This window comes from Dioscorea cayenensis, chromosome 7 (assembly GCF_009730915.1).
Source record: "Dioscorea cayenensis subsp. rotundata cultivar TDr96_F1 chromosome 7, TDr96_F1_v2_PseudoChromosome.rev07_lg8_w22 25.fasta, whole genome shotgun sequence".
NCBI classification, from domain to species: Eukaryota; Viridiplantae; Streptophyta; class Magnoliopsida; order Dioscoreales; family Dioscoreaceae; genus Dioscorea; species Dioscorea cayenensis.
The window spans coordinates 29749134-29767694 of NC_052477.1; the positions used below are offsets into that span (position 1 = coordinate 29749134).

The 18561-nt window shown below is 32.1% G+C and overlaps 3 protein-coding genes across 3 annotated transcripts; 1 reads left to right on the forward strand and 2 right to left on the reverse strand.

Annotated features, from left to right (window-relative positions):
• Positions 1 to 4538: 4538 nt before the first annotated feature.
• On the reverse strand, positions 4539 to 6740 carry LOC120264560 (probable 2-oxoglutarate-dependent dioxygenase At5g05600). Its single transcript, XM_039272383.1, has 3 exons — positions 6180 to 6740; positions 5774 to 6104; positions 4539 to 4862 (listed from the first exon to the last, which is right to left on the reverse strand). Exons 1-3 carry the CDS (start codon positions 6671 to 6673, stop codon positions 4803 to 4805), a joined length of 885 nt encoding a protein of 294 aa, XP_039128317.1. The 5' UTR covers positions 6674 to 6740; the 3' UTR covers positions 4539 to 4802.
• A 7706-nt stretch (positions 6741 to 14446) lies between these two features.
• Positions 14447 to 16557, forward strand: LOC120265396 (zinc finger CCCH domain-containing protein 33-like). The gene is given in 4 exon segments (XM_039273278.1): positions 14447 to 14840; positions 14842 to 14989; positions 14992 to 15566; positions 15568 to 16557. Coding segments are annotated over 4 exon segments (1605 nt in total). The 5' UTR covers positions 14447 to 14537; the 3' UTR covers positions 16147 to 16557.
• Positions 16558 to 17515: 958 nt separating this feature from the next.
• LOC120265323 lies at positions 17516 to 18198 on the reverse strand. Its single transcript, XM_039273193.1, has 2 exons — positions 17845 to 18198; positions 17516 to 17763 (listed from the first exon to the last, which is right to left on the reverse strand). Exons 1-2 carry the CDS (start codon positions 18182 to 18184, stop codon positions 17516 to 17518), a joined length of 588 nt encoding a protein of 195 aa, XP_039129127.1. The 5' UTR covers positions 18185 to 18198.
• Positions 18199 to 18561: the final 363 nt, after the last annotated feature.

Below are 18561 nucleotides of genomic sequence, written 5' to 3' on the forward strand. Positions count from 1 at the left end.
TTTAAAAGAAGAGGGACTAGTTGAGAGAATTTTAACTAAATGGACTCATTTTCAAAAGTAAAAGGACTAATCGGGAGCATTTTTAAGTAGATGGACCAAAAGGAAAGAGTGAAAAAAAAATACAGGGACTATTTTGGTGATTATACCTTTGATTTTTACTTTCTTTTGTTACGATATAGATTTGTTTAGATACTGAAATTGATTGAACGGTAAAGATCAAAATACTGTACCGTTTATTTTTTTTACTATTACTATTTATAAACATATTGATACTGGTTATTATATGGTGTACAATAGTCGGATTGAAATTCAATTGTCTGCATCAACACATCAACATCTATCTGATGATTGATGCTATATATATATATTGTAATTGAGCTTTCCTAATTTTAATTATAGATTTCAACTGAAATTATTGATCAGTATTTGTTGTTGTATTTTGTGCAATAATTTCTTTGTAAATTGTATTTTGAGGATGTGTCATTAATTAATGTGAGGTGATGAGAGCTTTACATAAGACCTTAAACTAAGAAAAGGTTACAAGAAAGATAAAGAGTGAGTGGATGGAAAATTTGAGGTTGTCCACACATCAACCCACTCAATTTTTTTTAAGGTCTGATCGAACTTTTTAATTTGTCAATTGAGAAAGATATTAGTTTTTGATTTAATGATGAAATCCATTTTTTTCAAGGTCTTCATGGGAACACGGTTATGATTATTATTTTTTTGAAAAGATAAAAATCATGTGAATAATATTTCTTGTTTAAAGTAAACGGTGGTCCATGCACTGACCACTTGATGTGCTTCAAATATATATGATTCATCAAAATAAATATAATGAATATGTTTTAATGTGAAAATATCAAAACAAAATAAATTTATAAATTATAATATATATATATATATATAATTTAAAAAAATGATAATTTCCTAGTTCAATTATATATTTAAAATTATTTCTAAAGAAAGAAAGAGAGATGACAAACAGACTTTATTTGAGCCATAAGAAAGGAAGATATTTGATTGACATACAATGATATTAAGACATCCATCCTGATCCAACTGTGTTTCAATATTGACATAAATGTTTCAATATTGACATAAATTGACAATCGAAGAAAAAGGAAATAAATCGATATGTTGATTGTGTAGTTACTATATATTGAAAGTGTGTCAAGTGAAAACGGAGTTATTCTATCAATTCATTTCTTCATTTAATTGAAATGTGTCGACATCTTGATAGAAATACAGAAGAGGGAAAAAGAAGAAAAAAAAAAGGAAACAAATCATAAACTTGTTGGGCAAGTGAAAGTTTCATTTGAGAGAGATGCGAGTTTGATTCCACCTGACCGTGCTCTCCAGTTTTAAAAGACCGTACTCCCCAGTTTTAAAAGGATGAGGACACGTGGTAATTCTCCCGCCCACGTACGTCTCTGAGGATTATCCGGTGCTTATCACCTTACCTCAAAAAAAAAAAATAAAAAATAAAAATTTAGCAATGCTTCAGAAGGCATGCTTCTTTTATTGTGTTTTTATGTGTGTGTGAATGTGAGTGTGAGAAACATGTTGAGACAGTGAGACCAGAAGATATGATGATAAATGCTATGTTTTATCAAGAAGATGCTCTAGTACAACTAGTGTAGTTTGGTGCTCATATTTTGTGGTTCATCTCATTAAAGTGGGAATGCCCAATAAAATGAAGCTCAAATATGAAACACATGTTTTGTTTGCAATTTTTTGTGGCTAGTTTTGATCTTGTTTTCGGCTTGTAAAGTTTTTTTGAGTGATGTTAATGTTTAGAATCTTTTGATACGGTAATTAAAATGGTAAAATAAGCAAAGTTTTACATTAACCTTTAGTTATTGGTATAAACTTGGAATTAAGTTTTAAAAATATTAATAATTATTTATGTTATTTTACAAAAATAATGTTTTGGATTTTGGCAGAGTTGAAAAGTATATATCATTCTAATAATTTAGTAACACATTGTGACAAATTGTTTTGTTTGAAGGTTTTTGTGGCTGGTTTTGTATAAGTTTTTTGAGTGATGTATCTAATATTGTAGACTTTAAAGTTCAGAAATTTTTTGATAAGGTAATAGTAAAATAAATTTTACATTAATGTTTAGTTACTAGTAAAAACTGGTTTGGTAGAATTAATTTTTGAAAATGTTAATAATTATTAATGTCATATTCTGAAACAGTGAAAATAACATTGGGGATTTTGTGAGAGTTGAAATGTATCTCTCAATCTAATAATTAATAAATTCGTATCGTATAAATAACATTATTTTAAAAAAATGATTTGGTGGTGAATAGTGAAGAATTGAAATAAAATAATCACTTTGTCACGTTATGTTCTTATAAATTTTATAAAATATATATTAGAGTACTTTGTTATGTCTAATCGATAGTTTTTTTTGCAGAGAATTTTACTTTATCTTCACGGCAGAGCCTCCGTTTTGGATTATTTTATTTGGACATGTTTCCTTTGCAGATACATATATTTTAAAATTTCAGTGTTATGTTATCTTTGTATTTTTGTTTTGTTTGGTCTTTTTATTATACCCATCTCTTTCTATTGAACTTTTGTATTCTACCTTCTATTTTGCTTAATTAAAGTAGGTGGTTTTCTATTTTTTTAAAAATAAAACAAAAAAAACTCATGTTGGTTGGTTGGGTTTATTATAGAGATTGGACGGTGGAGATACTTGATATTTCTATTGTTACATAATTCTTTAATTAATCATGCAAATATAACTTGTTCTAATAAATCTTAATTATGTGAATGCCTTTCAAACCCCTATATCTTGATTAGAAGTAAAAATAAAAAATAAAAATAAAAATAAAAACAGTTATCAATCTTTCAAACTTTTCTAAAGAGAGATAATATATATATATATATATATATTAAAGTCTTAAATAGTTTCACGTGACAAATTATGTCATATGGACAGAACATAACAAATAATTAAATAAAATCACATGAGTCATCAAGACAATAATTTCTCAATTGAATGATGAAAATAAACAATATTGGTCCTTATTTCAATAAGTGTATGGTTGTATGTTACACTCCATTTATATTAAATTATGTTATTACAAAATTCAAATTCTATTATAACTCATTTATAGATTAAAAATAAAACTGATAAGTGTCTAAATATATATATTTAACACATATACGTTTGATACTATTTATTTGTATTTTATTGAATTAATGCTATTTTCACATTTAAATTAGTTTTAATTATGTTTGAGAACCATAAGAAAGCCAAAATGAGCCCAAAAACATATTCAGGGAAAAATAAAATATAAATTATATTTATTTAATTATTAAATACACCGAAAGATTCATGCCTCAATCATGAATAATCCCATACTATTAAGATTAGACTCAAATATTTTTACATTGAATAAATAATCAAAATAAACAAATAAATCAAAAAAACATGTGAGCTATAATTAAATAAATAAATAAATATTTGAGGGAATCTATCATCACTATGAAATCATGCTTATGGACCATGTGAGAAAACATTGAAGAGTGGTTATTTTGGCTCGGTGTGTGCCAAGCCAATTAAGGACACATCACACATCCAATGCGATCTTATACTTAGTCAATTTGAGACAAATTTGGGTCCCACCCACCCAACAAATTTTCATCTCATACCAATCATTATATCACGGAATTTCTATTATCTTTCCCTTTTGTTTTAACATATATAATATATATATATCTATATATATATATATTCAAAAATAACTTGAATTGTCATTATTACTATTAATTTGTTTGTTGTGTTTGTCTATAATTTTTACATTTACAACCAATAGATTTCAAGTGGTTGTCTATATATAATCATTATATTTACCACCAATAGATTTCAAGCATAATAGTTCCGTATTTTTTTTTTGTTTTACTTTATTACTATATTTGATTGCAATTGTCTTACTTTAGTTTATCTTACTATACCTGATTACAATTGTGCAACTTTGTTTTATTTTGCTATATTGGATTGCACTTCCCTTTTTATTTAATAAATTGTGATGTTTTCACTTTTATAAAACAAATAGTTTTGTTTTTTAGAAAATAAAAGCTCTTCAAATAAAAAGTCATAGAAAAAAAAATAAATCTAAAAAATATTTACCAAAATTTTACAAAATAACATGTTTGAGTTTAGTTTATTTAGCGATTAACTTTTCATAGAGCAAATTAGAAAAAAAAAAATATATATGTAACTGGCTCTAAATAATTGGGACTAACAGCTTGTTGTTATATGATTATAAAGCCTTTCTCTTCAAATGTTCAATTGTTCAACTATTTATATATATACATATATATATATATATATATATATATATATAATGAGATGGAATCACTATTGTGGAATGCATTCCGTGAAATTATTTGATCAGTCTTGCTCTGTTGGGCTTATGTTGTTTGCTTCTTTTCTAGTTCATATGTTTGTTTTTGTTTTTAAAAAAATTTATGATTTATCTACTTTTTATATATAAAAAGTCAAATTAGAAGAGATATAACAAGTAAAAATCAACAAAAATATATTAATTAATAGACAATAACATGTACAACATGAAGATATACATATATATATATATATATGAATATCATGTGGACTTGAGGGACTTCCCTTGTGGTCCTTGTTTCCGGATAAAGAGACGGTAATCATCGTACGTCATTGGCTGATAGAGCGCAGGTCGATCAGGTGTCACAAGTTCCGGTGCAGGACCAATTAGAAGGTCACTTCTGGGTTGTAAAAGAAAGCTATAGATATCCTTTCTTCACTTTGCATTCACCATCACCCGGTGTTCCACACTTTTATATATTGCATTACTCAATACCTAATTAATTAAGTAGATCACATCATGTTAACAAAAACATATATTATTAGAAAAATAAATTAAAAAATCACTTACTTTTATATATATATATTTAATCAATTGGCTAGATAGATAAAGTTTACCTATCCTACCAATAAATTAATGTCATGATTAAGACGCCTAATTAAGACCTTATTATTTTAAAAAAAAATTAAGTCTTCGATCTAATTTGTTTTATATGAGTCATAAACTATAAATCAGTTTAGTTTAGGATGAGATACTGATAAATTAGAGCTATAAAAAGTATAAACATATAAGAATTCAAATTCAAGTCTATACCATTTATATCAAACCAGTGTTCCCAAAAAAACCAGAATTGAGAGATTGAAAAAAACCCAACAACAACAACTAATAATAATAATATAGAAAAAAAAAAATAATTAATTGGCGTACATGAAAAACGTGCTTGATTGACAACAAGTAATCAATAAGAATGTTAGTGAGAGAGAGAGAGAGAGAGAGAGAGAGAGAAATGTAGTTGCTGGGCAACTAAGTTTTGGAATCTACAAAAGAGCAAAATTACAACACGTGTGCATTTGAACTTTCATAACTTAGTCATAACTTCTCTCTTTTGCCTTTCTAGGCATCCTACACATCTATCCACTTTGTTTATTTCTCCTCTCCTTCCTTTTTCCTAATCATACATTCTTTCAGCTCTCATCAAATGTCACTAGTAACTAACAACAACAACAACAACAAAAAAATAAGAATAATATCTAAATAAGTTTAATATGGACCAACTCAACTGTCTCAACTGTGTTTGAGTATTCTATTTAAATGCAATGCAATGCAATGCAATGAAGAAAGAAAAAAAGAGAAAGAAAGAAAGAAAGAAAAGCTAGCAAATAAAAGAGCTAGAGATAAATATTGACCTGAATTTGGTCACCCACGTTGACAATAAAAGCGTCCGGGACAGGCTTAATGGTCACCCAAACTTTGTCTTTCCGAACTTGCAAACCTTGAACTCTGTCATCCACTAACAATACTGTCATCCCTCCTGGGTCTGAATGAGCTGAAAGCCCTAGTGTTAACTCTGGTTGTGGACATTTAGGGTAATAGTTTGTTCTCATGCAAACCCCTACATCTTCTCCTCCAAAAGCTCTTTGTAAGTACTCTTCATCAACCCCTAAACTCACTGACATAGCCTTCATCAACCTCTCACACAACTTCATCACTTCTTTCCCATATTCCTCAATTATATCCCTGAAAGATGTTAATTAATTAGGGGTTAATTAGAGTCAAGGTTAGGGTTAGGGTTTATGTATGTATGTGACTTACTTGATAGAAGGAGGAAGAGAAGGCCACTTATTAGGGTCTTTGAGAGATTTGGGAAGTAGATGAAGGAAATAGTAGTCACCCCAATCAAGAATGGCACCTTTCTCAATCCCTAATCTACTACCATAACCTTCATAAGTCTTAGGACTGTTTGCATACTTGTGTTTCTCCTCCATGGGTTGGTGAAAGAAGCTCCTCCAATCTTCTCTGGCTCTCTTCATAAGAGCCGGACTTACGCCGTGGTTCACTACTTGAAGGAACCCCCACTCTCGAACAGCGTCTGAGATTGCTTGCATGGTTGAGTTGCATGAAGGCTCTTCTTGTTTTAGCCCACTTAAGTCGATCACCGGAATGCTTAACTCCTTGGAACACGGTGTGTAAATCTCCGGCCGAAGCGACGCCGGCTTGATGTATCTTTCTGGGATGGTAGTGATACCACTCTCAGATAAAGATTGCACCCTCACTACTGGCTCCGGCCAATCCTTCAAGCAGTCCATTTAAATTGTAAACATAGAGATATTGATCATATATATATAGACATAAATGAGAAAAAAAGAAAGAAAGAAAAAAAAGAGAGAAAAAAAAGGAAGAAAAAGGAGAAGATGAAAATTAAGAAGTAGAGGTGTGAGAAAGGCCAAATTAGAAAGGGACATAGATGGAAACGTGCTAAAAAGAAGACAACAAGTGGGTTTTTGTTTTTATGTTTTATGATTAAGTATATATCAAGGGGGGATGTTAATTGATGAATTATTATTAATTTATTATTATTATTATTATTATTATTATGTATTATTATTATTATTATTTTATTTTGTGAAAGGTGACTGATGACTAGCTAGAAAGATATATAGTCAGAAGACAAAAGCACAACATTATTGTTTTCTAATATTTTTAATCTCTTTAGTTGTCATTAAGTTTAATGAAATATTATTATTATTATTATGATTATTATATAATGGATATTGTTTCACGTTGTGTTAGTTTTTGTGTATGGATGAGGGAAGAGACGTGAGAGATAAGACCACTTTGTGGTGGTGGTGGTCAGTCTTCATTTGTCAATTAGAGTTAACAGCTATTACCAAATGGATAAAATCTAGATAAATATAAAAGTTTATATATCATTTACATATATATATATATACATATATGAAAAGAGAAAGGGATTGCCGACATATATACAAGAATGAAGTAAGCCATATCTAATTAAGTCATGATCAATGGAGACCATGTGAACATGTCTCCCATGTATTGTTTTATTATCCAATCAATGAATGTTCTTGTGCTTTGGAACCATTGGGTTGATCAATTTGATTGGGCCCATACCCATGTAAATAGTATTTTTTTTTTCACTATATATACCTAAAACGTTATAATTATTGAAATATATATAATAAATAGAAGTACAGTAAAAAATTATAAATTAAACCAACGAGACATGAGTATAACTTAACTGGAGAAAATAACATATTTGACTACTGTATACACTACTAGTCATACACATAGTTCTTCGTATTTCTCTCCTCTCATTTCTCTCTCAACTTTTTCACAATTTAGGGGTGTTCAATGTCTCCGGAGTACGTTTGCTCCATATATAGAAGTACTATATATAAAAAATGGAAAAAGTGACTTTGATGGATTTGTCAAAAAAAGAACTGTAAACACAAGTGTCGCTAATGCAAACAACTATAAGTTGGGAAGTTAAGCATTGATTTCTCTCTTATTTATTTATTTATTTATGGTAAATACATGCTAATTAGATTGTGAGAGTAAAAAAAAAAGAAAAGATATATGGAATTTAAATTTATATAAAAAATTATTTATATTAATAATTATAATGTAAAATCATTTATTTTTTCTTGTCCTGAATTGCCGTATATGAAGAAAAATTTGGAATTAAATTTTTTTTATTTGAATTTTCTCTTTTTTGTCATTTTCACAACTACAAGTGGTTAGTCATTTGTCTTAAAAAGACAAGAGCTTTATTAGATATATTTATGACAAGCCGAAAAGTACTAATAACCTTTCAAACCAAAACTCACAAAACACGTCTAAATGATTAAACTCGAAATCCAATCGAACCTAACTCGATTCGTGCAAAATTGAATGAACACATCAAGTATTAGAGATCCTCATGAAGGTGAAGGTTGGGGGTGGTTTAAAGTTGCAACTATATTAAATTAAAGAAGAAAGTTTGAGATCTAGAATTAAATGCATGCAAAATTTGAAAGTCATTCATTGTTTTAATTCCACAAACGCCATAGTGCAAAACAAGTTAAGTTGCGTGTGTGTATTTTCATTTCATTGTCACACAATCTTTTGAAAGTTCAAACAGTCATTCATGAATACATGGTGTACATATATATGTATATACATCTAAAAAATTATATATATATATATATATATATATATATATGAACTTTTTGAACAAAAACGTGACTAAATAGTTTGTCAAAATTGGGACCATAAGGAAATATATATATATATATATATATTTATTAAAAAAAAAAATATGCACAAACATTGTGAATGTGTGATCATTTCACAAGCTAGAGAATGGACAAGTGTGGTAGTTGACTTCTAGAAGTTCCATATTGTCAAGCTTTTTTATTATTTATTTCCATATGATGTAAATTGTTGGATTAAGAGTACTTTAATGAGTTGGAATCACAAAATAATCTAAAAAGACGGCTTGCTAGTTGGCTATGTTTGATTTTATTTTCCGTAACTCATAAATTTTAATACGGATGAAATTTTATGGTGTTTGTTTATTGACTAGCTAGAACATCAATAGTTTTATATATTCACATTTCATTGCACCAATTTACTTATTTGTTTGTTTTATTATTTTCATTATTATACATTTAATCATCATATTTTTATTTATTTATTTAGCATTGATTTCCTTTCTTTTATTATTTTATTTTATTGTCTTACATAACATAATCATTGAACTTATTGGAAGAGGAAGATTAAAAATTCAATCAAATTGAGCCATTCCACAATACATGGCAATCATATTAATTTAAACAAACCTATGTAGAGTCCAAGCATCCCAAAAGTCATAAAAACTATATATTGTCTTAGTCACATATGAAATGATGTTATTCTATCATAAACATAAATGTAATAAGATAATATTTCATCATTCATCCATCAAACATCATATATAATTAATGCAGCATCAATTGTGCCAAACTCATTAATAATATCATATAAAATTTTCTTCATCCTCCAAAGTAATTATATAAAAGAATGTAGAGGTCTTAACATGTGTCACATGCAAAATTCCTCTTTAAATTTTTAAACAACAAATGTCATATTTATGTCTCTCATGTATACACTAATATAAACAATGGACAATAAAAAACACTAGGGTTAGGTTTTGCCTACTTACATATGGATCATATGAGGCCAATATTTAACATGTTGGATGGGGCCCAATCCTTATAAGAAGGGTTAGGAAAGGTGGGCTGTTTTTCTTTGGCCAACTTAGAAACCAATCCCCTAATATTACTTTCCTTACTTAAATGATGACCATATTGTTAAATGATGGTGTCTTTTGAACATTGGAGATATGAAACATATATATATCATCTCTGATATAATATACATGGAGTGAAGTCATAAGGACAAGTGGGATGGATATACTTGGTGAACTTATCTTATGGTAAGAACAATTCAGAAACAACAAATTAAAAGAAAAGGAGAAAAAAAAAAGGGTTTGTGAACCATTTAAGTTTACACAAGCATGAAGATTAATATATACTTCGTTTTTATAATTTTATATCGATGAATGAAGTGGTCAAATGAATTAGGTATAAAATAGATATCATTTTATCTATAAGTTTATAGTCATGGATGAAGTGATCAAATTGAACTTTTACTAGCGATGATAAGTACAACATAGCAATCGGATAACTACTATTTTATGCTTTTTTATGGAATGCTTTAGAGCATATAAATAAAAAATGGAGAAAGGTAAAATATAGAAAATGATATCTTTATGTTTTTAATTTAATGTCCATATATAAATGAATAAAATTAGTCACGTAGATATAAAATTAGTGTCTGCCTTTTAATTTAAATAATACATTTTAAACATAGGTTCTTGGTTATGATGAACTCTTCTCCTGCTTTGAAGATCGAAAAGTGGAACTTCTTAGTAGATAGGCTTGCTATTTATCAATGATCGATTGTGAGCATTTTTTGCTCTAACATGATTTAATTCTTTTTAAATGGGTCTTGGGCGTCTTCCGCTAGTTTTTGCTCATAACCTTGGTTTGTAAGTTTTCTTTGTCATTTGCTTCTAAGTAGCTTGCTAGCAAATAGGGCTAATTCCCTCCAGGTGGATTGGTACAAGTGGCTGTATTACTATATTAAATTAAGTATAGAAAGAGATACTCGTTTAACTTTCTTTTTCGATTGTTCTTGATCAATGAAATGGAATAGGATGCCAATGTTTTTATGAGGAGCACATACACAAATTGTATTGGTTTATTGTACGATATAGAATGGCTGTAAACGAGCCGAGCCGAGTATCACCAAGCTCGAGCTCGGCTCGAGTATAGTATTCGAAGGCTTGAGCTCAGCCCGAGCTCGTTTAAGCTCGAGCTCGGCTCGTTTAAGCTCGATTAGCTTGTATACAAAAGTATTTTTGTAATTTAATATAGTTTATATACTTATGTATTTTTGTAATTTATATATAAATAATTTAATATTTTATATATAAAAGCTCGTTTAGGCTCGCGAGCCTCACGAACTGAGTATTTTTGGGCTCGAGCTCGGCTCGTCAACATAAACGAGCGGCTCAAGCTCGGCTCGGCTCGTGAAAAATCGAATCGAATTTGAGCATTGACCGAGCCGATCTCGAGTAGCTCACGAATAACTTAGCTTATTTACACCCCTACTAGCAAAGAGTATTACGTTTTGTAAACTCTAGACCCAAACACTCATAATCTAATTGATAACATTATTAATAGTCCCCCAATTGAAAATAGGTCATCAAATTAAAAAAAGAAAAGAGAATATGATAAAAAAATACTCTCTCCATTCCATTTTATCTAACGTGAATAAACACTAAAAACCAATCTATTATTCTTACTATTCTCATGTGCGTGACTGGGCTTCATATCATGTTTAAAAAACTAATCCATTATGATTATTATTCTCATGTGCGTGAGTGGGCTTCATCTTATGTTTGGGCTTCATTTGCAAACTTAATTTGATCCACAAGACATTCCCACCTTATTTAATTTACATCTCCCTCATATATATATATATATATATAATGATATACACACACACAAGCACATGCTAATATTTATTACAAAATTTAAATAAAAACCCTTTTACTTATATTTTTATTTATTATTTTATAAATATGGATAAGCAATTTGTCCGGAGTATGCGTGGGTTTTTTTATTATACTACATTCCCTCCCTTTTGTCGCAATAAGGAAATCAATGGCGTGGGTTTTTTTATTATACTACGTTCCCTTTTATTGTCACAGCAAGGAATCAATGGCCTCATTTGTTCTTATCTTTAAATCAATGTTTTTCAAAATTTTTTGTTTTTTTATAAAAAACAAACTATGAAAAAATTTAAAACAATAAAAATATATATAAAATGAATAAAAAACAGACAAAAATTGCAAATATACAAAAACTATTTAATAGATTAACAATAAACATTTTTAAAAACAAGCACCTAAACTGACTTAAACAAATTGATATATTTTTAGAGACTTTCAATAATTAACAGAATAAATAAATAAATGAATAAATACGATATTAAAGTTTGATATACATTATACAACAAGAGAAGATGGTGTTAATTGTCCTATGGTTCCTCTCCCTCCTAGCATACCACATGAAGACAGCTACAAAACCACTACAACTCTAAAGCAAACACTGTCTCTTATCCAAATACATCTACAACACTACAATGCTTTGCCACATGTACATCTTCATTAGTTTTCAATCCAAACTCTTCAATACACACACACACACACACACTATGTATATATAGATATATATTTAATCTATATAAATTTATATGTTTAGAAGTTATTTGTTGTTTGGACTTTGATATATATATATCATTGAGAAAATGGTAAAGGGTTTTAATGTCCAAGTTTTAGACAGTGGTTGGCTACTAGTTTTTCCCCCACTGTTCATGACTGATGGAGCATGGTTGTTTAAACCAGTTGAATTAAGAGGATGATGATCACACCTAATAATATTTAAGCAGATGAGTGTAGTTGTGAGAAGGCCACTTAACCTTAGATTTCTTCTTGTTTAAGAGACCCTAATGCAAGTGTTTAGTTTGGAACTTTGTTCAATGGTTGTATTTTAGAATGTTAACCTCCTTCTTCTCCTTGGAAGATGATGTATTTTTTATATTTCGGATAAATTGAATACTTGATAGACATATTTTAATGTATATATATTTGCTCTTTATTTTTAATGAATACTAGTTTTTTTTTTTGGTTCATAAAAAAGAATTGACACTTGATAAAATAATTTGTAGGCACTAACATTTTTATTTTTATTTTTATTTACTATTATTTTTTTTTTTGAAAAAGTGGATAAACCACGTTCATTAAAAAAAAGAAAGAAACAAAAGCGAGTACTGATAAACCCAGAGCCAAGGGCTCAAAAAAGCGGTCACCACCAAGAGTGATAAGACCAAACAATAGAACAGAAAAGAAACACACCACAAAAAATCCCGTAAAGGAAAAGATCCTTAGGGGGAGAGAAATACAAATCTAAATCTCGGGCACTAACACTAAGTTTATAAAGTTTTAAACAATAGTAAAAACAAAAGTAAAAAAAAGGAATAAATGATATATGTAAATAATAAAAATTGCACGCTGATGTAACCTATGACAACTTGACCCTTTTTTAGATTAATTTTGTATATGTTTTTTTATATATATTTTAACTATTTATTTGACCATATCCTAATTATTGGCCTCTTCTAGTTTTACACGTATATTAAAATTTTATTGTCATTAAAAAAAATAATAATAATCAATCATTTTATTTTATGGATAAGCTATTTTTTGTTTTTTTTTGTTTTTTTAGATGAAATTTATGTATGACATCATGGCAATGGGGTGGGGCACAGGCTGAGGCCACTTTTGCTTCGGTTATCACATATCTTACTTCATGCCCCGCAGTACCTAATAACTTATCAATACCACAACAGTCTCGTAAATTTTTACTCTCTCTGGGCCCGGCCTGCTTTTACAAGAGTTGAGATTAAAAAAATAAAAACTTTTTCTATTTTTAATTAATTTATATTAATAATTACAAAATATACAATACTACATTAATATATATTAACACAAGGGTATTTTTTAGCTAGAGATTTTTTTATTAAACACTTTATATGTATATATTAATATAAAAAGGGTATATTTGTAAATTTCTTAACGCAAGATAAAACCAGACTTCGATTTTTGTAGTCCCATGATCATGGATAAACTATTTATTCAATTTGGCACTCATGTGTTTTGTTTTCATACTTCCCATAAAAAATAATAATAAATTAAAATAAAAATAAAAAAAAAGCCTGAGGATTTTATGAGTAATACCCTTCAAAAGTTTGGAATTTCATGCTACTCCTATCTCATAATATATTAGAAAATAAAGGGCCAAGAAGTAAAACCCATGCGATACACGCATATCACCGGTGAATAACACCCACGAGGAAGTAGATCAAATATCAGGGGATCATAGCACTATTGTAGTAGGGTTTCATGTTCATGTTAAGCGGTACCCTCACCGGCAAAGGATGAGAATCCCACGCGTGCGGGATTAGATATTTTTTTCCCACTACTTTATTAACCTGATCCCGAGACTGGACCGCCCAAACGTGTGGCCCACCAAAAAAAATAAGATAAGCAACCGCAAACCGCCACGTCACCCCCTCTCCGAATGCATAACGCGTGACCCGTCCGTCAAACCCCGGTCAAACCCACCGACACGTGGCCATTTCCAATTCCCCTACTCACACCCAATCCCCTCTCCATTCCCAAACACCATCCACATCCAAACCCACACTCATACGCGTCAGATTTTATATTCGCTTTAAAAGTGGGACCTACTTTCAACTCATTATGCATGGGCCCCAAATCTTATCCAGTGAAGCGGTTCCACGTCATCATAAGTGGGGCCCCGGACTTGAAACCCGGATTCCAATCTGGTTTAGTAACAAGGACAATGGGCAGCTTCGGAGCGTTGGCTTTTTTGACCAGCATCTCTCCTACTTAACCCCCCGCCATTATCGTCTTCCCCAAATCCAAGCCAAGCTCGCCATTGATACACCTCTCCTTCTCCTCGTGGTGGTGCTGTTTCCATGGAGGATGTCTCCTCTTTGTTGCTTGAACTCTCGGCTTCGGATGATTTGGCTGGTTTCAAGAAGGTGATCGAGGTGAGCGGCGTCGCCGTAGATGCTGTCGTAGCTCCGTGGTATGGACGCTCCGCTGGGAGAGATCGCCGGATGGGGTTCAATCTCCGAACTCCTCTCCAGATCGCTGCGGTTTATGGTAGTATCTCTGTGCTTAACTATATCCTTTCTGATTTGACTGCTGTTGATGTGAATCGCCGTTCCGGCGATGACGCCGCCACTGCTCTCCATCTCGCTGTTGCTGGTTGTTCACCCTGGTTCAATCGATGCTATTAAGCTTCTTGTCTCGGCTAACGCTGATGTTGATGCCCTTGACACTGGTGGTAACCGGCCGGCGGATCTGATCCCCAAGCTGATCGCGGTGAATTCGGTTGTGAAAACCCTAGAAACCCTAGTGAAGGCGCGTCGCCGTCGTCTCCGTCTAGGGTTTCGTCTCCGGCGAAGGAAACGGAAGTAAAGGAGAAGAAAGAGTACCCGCCGGACCTGACGCTGCCGGACATCAAGAACGGGATCTACGGCACCGACGAGTTCCGGATGTATAGCTTCAAAATCAAGCCATGCTCCCGCGCGTATTCGCATGATTGGACCGAGTGCCCTTTCGTCCACCCCGGCGAGAACGCGCGGCGCCGTGACCCGAGGAAATACCTCTACAGCTGCGTCCCGTGCCCGGAGTTCCGCAAGGGTTCATGCCGCAACGGCGACGCTTGTGAGTACGCGCATGGTGTTTTCGAGTGCTGGCTTCACCCAGCGCAGTACCGCACCCGGCTCTGCAAGGACGAGACGGGATGCAATCGCCGTGTCTGCTTCTTCGCTCACAAGCCAGAAGAGCTCCGGATGGTGAACCCCTCCACCGTCTCAGCCTCGATGATTTCCTCACCGAGAGCCTCCTCTCTCGACATGGCGACGGCGATGCTTCTCATGCAGCAACCAAGCTCCCCAACTACGAACAGGCTCAAATCCACTCTGAGCGCCCGGAAACCTCCAACTCGATCTCGATTTGATGGCGCTGGAAGCAGCAGCCGCAGTCGCTGCATCGTCTCCAAGATCTTCCAATTGGCCGGCGAACCGAGGATCAGATTACGGCGAGCTTCTTCAAGGTCTCTCATTGAAGCAAAGCCCATACTCCAGCGCATCACCATCAATCCCAGCGCTTGATCACTCGCTAGCCACGGCCATCATGAATTCAAGAGCTTCATCCTTCGCTAAGCGAAGCCAGAGCTTCATCGACCGTGGAGCGGTGGCGCGCCAGTCCACCCTCGCACCAACCTCCTCAGCCGTGGCACCACCCGCCGGCTTCTCCGGCTGGGGCTCACCTTCCGGCAAACTAGACTGGGGGATTGAAGGTGAGGAGCTGAACAAGCTAAGAAAGTCGGCTTCTTTCGGCTTCCGCAACAACGGCGCAGCTGCGCCGGCGGCTTTAGATGAGCCGGACTTGTCCTGGGTACAGTCTCTAGTGAAGGACGCGCCCGCTCAAGCCGGCGCGCCGATGCAGTATGGGCTTGAGAGTGGTGGCACTGAGATGCTTCCTTCTTGGGCTGAGGAGCAGATGGTGGCATAAAGAAACCATGATGAAATTTCTCTTAATTAGTCCTGACCAGTGACCAGTTCTTTAGTTCCTTTCCATTTTTTCTTTTTTTCTTTTTCTAAAAAATATTTCAATTAATTCTTAAATATCAGCAGCTGCTCAAGGACATGCCCCAAGGGAGTCTCTGATGCTCTTTCATGTTCTTTCATTCACATATATATATATATAGTTCTAGTATTTACAGAATTCAAGAGAAGAGGAAGAAGAAGAATATGATGAAACAAGTGAAGAAGGGGAAACAAACTTGTGATATCTTATTGTATTATTTTTTTATGGGAAAGTAAGATGGGTCTTTTGCTTGTAGACCTCCAATGGATCTTTTATCTTTAATGTTGTTGTTTGTATAATATATTTATATATATATATATGTATGATTTGACTTTCTTTGTTGTGGTTGTCTTTGTGAATTTGGTGGTGGAAAAAGTGGAGGAGATTGGATGATATGAATTTTGCTCCCCACTTAACCCTTTCTTTTATTCACATCTATTCTCCACTTTTTTTGTGTGGGTCCTTTTAACCCCCTTCATTTCCACATTACAGACCTCTGTTTGGTTTTGCCTTTCCCTCTTTCCTATGCTTTTGTCCTGTTATTCTTCTTTATTAATTCTGAATATATATACATTTAAAAATGTCAGTGCTTATTTTGTTTGTTAATATATTAGACAAAGTGAAAACCCTTATAAAAAGTACTTAGTGTTCTTTAGTTTAATTATTTTATATTAACAGTAATTACTAACAAGACCTAATTAAACATAATTTCTCATTATTTTATTTGGATTAAGAAAAATAAATTCTACATAGAATCAAAACACAATTAGAAAAGCTAAATATTTTGAGAAATAAATGGGCTTGACATTAATTTGGAAATTTTGGAATTCAAATTAAAGGTCTCACTTGTTCCTTTCATTGATTGTTTCTTTTTTTCAAAGATTTAGATGGGGACCTCATGCTATCTTTCAAAACCAGTATCAATCAAGAATAAATTTATTTATTGCTTTTTTTATTATTTAATATTTACTCTTCTTTGTTTAGCTGCTGTTGAATGGTAAGCAGGTCAAAGAGATGTGACAACTTAAGCAAAATGTTTTCAAAAATTTTAGTTGAATAAGTCCTTCAAAAATTTAACATATATTTTAAAGCACTAACAAATGTTTTCTTGTTTTTGTTACTTAGTTCTTATACTTTAATTTACATTCCAACAAATAAATAAGAACATATTCTTGGCCTTGAGTTGTTGTAATATGATAGTTAATTGATGTTAATGTCACAACTGAACACAAACATATATATATATATATACACACACATTAAAACAGTTTTTATATAGAATTAAAATTATGTTTCAAATGAAACACAAATCTTGAATTACCTCAAAGAGAAGAACAGCATGAATCTCCAAACCAATTTTAACAGCAATTTCTTCTACTTGTTCTGATCTCCATCCATTCTTTTCAATCCAAATCACTGAGCTTTCAAAGTCCAGCTCTTCTTTATCCTTTCTCACTTCCTTATGGATCTCTTTACAATAATTATTATTATCATACAACCTTCTTCTTGATGTCCTCTCTCTTGGCTTCTTCTTATATTCCTCTGCATTAATTAATGATCATAAACTACAAGACATTAATAAAAATAAAAGAATGAGACATTCAATATTAATTTGTTAGTTACCTTTGAAGTCAAATGGGATGTCTAAAACTGAATCTGGGCTTGAATTCTTGCTTTCATTCTCTTGTACTTCATCAGGAATGAAAGTTAAAACCCAAAACTCTTCATTCTCTTCTCTGAAAAATGCTTCAACTTCATCCAAACACACTGAATTTGTAGTAGTAGTAGTGGTGGTAGTAGTAGTAGTAGTAGAACTAGCACTGAGATCCATTAGAGTTGTAAGCAAGCAAGGACTTCTTGAACTCTTCTTTTCATCTTTGATTTGATCTTCTTTTATCGGTGCTCGGCTTTTCGAATTTCCGATGAGAATACGGCGGAGAATTCCGGTTAGATAACAACCCATTAATTGTTCCTGTTTTTTGAAATCAAATTCATAAGGTGAAGTAGTGGTTTTAGTACTATTAGTACTAGTAGTAATTTTGAATGGAGAGAATGGCGGGCTTTGCATTTGAAGAGAAAAGGAATGCTTCATTTATTTGTTTTTAAAGTAACACTTATCTTTATGTGTATAATGTATATTATTTTATTTATTTAAATAAGAAGATAATGTGTACTTATTTATTTAATTAATTTATTTAATATTTAAGAAAAGAACAATAAGATTATAATGGAGGCAGACAAAGAGCAGAAAAGAGGTGAAGCATGCGGCCGTTGTTTGCTGACTTTTGTGTTTTGTTGGAGTTTATGTTCACATTTAAGTTTGAAGGTGGGTCCCGTATG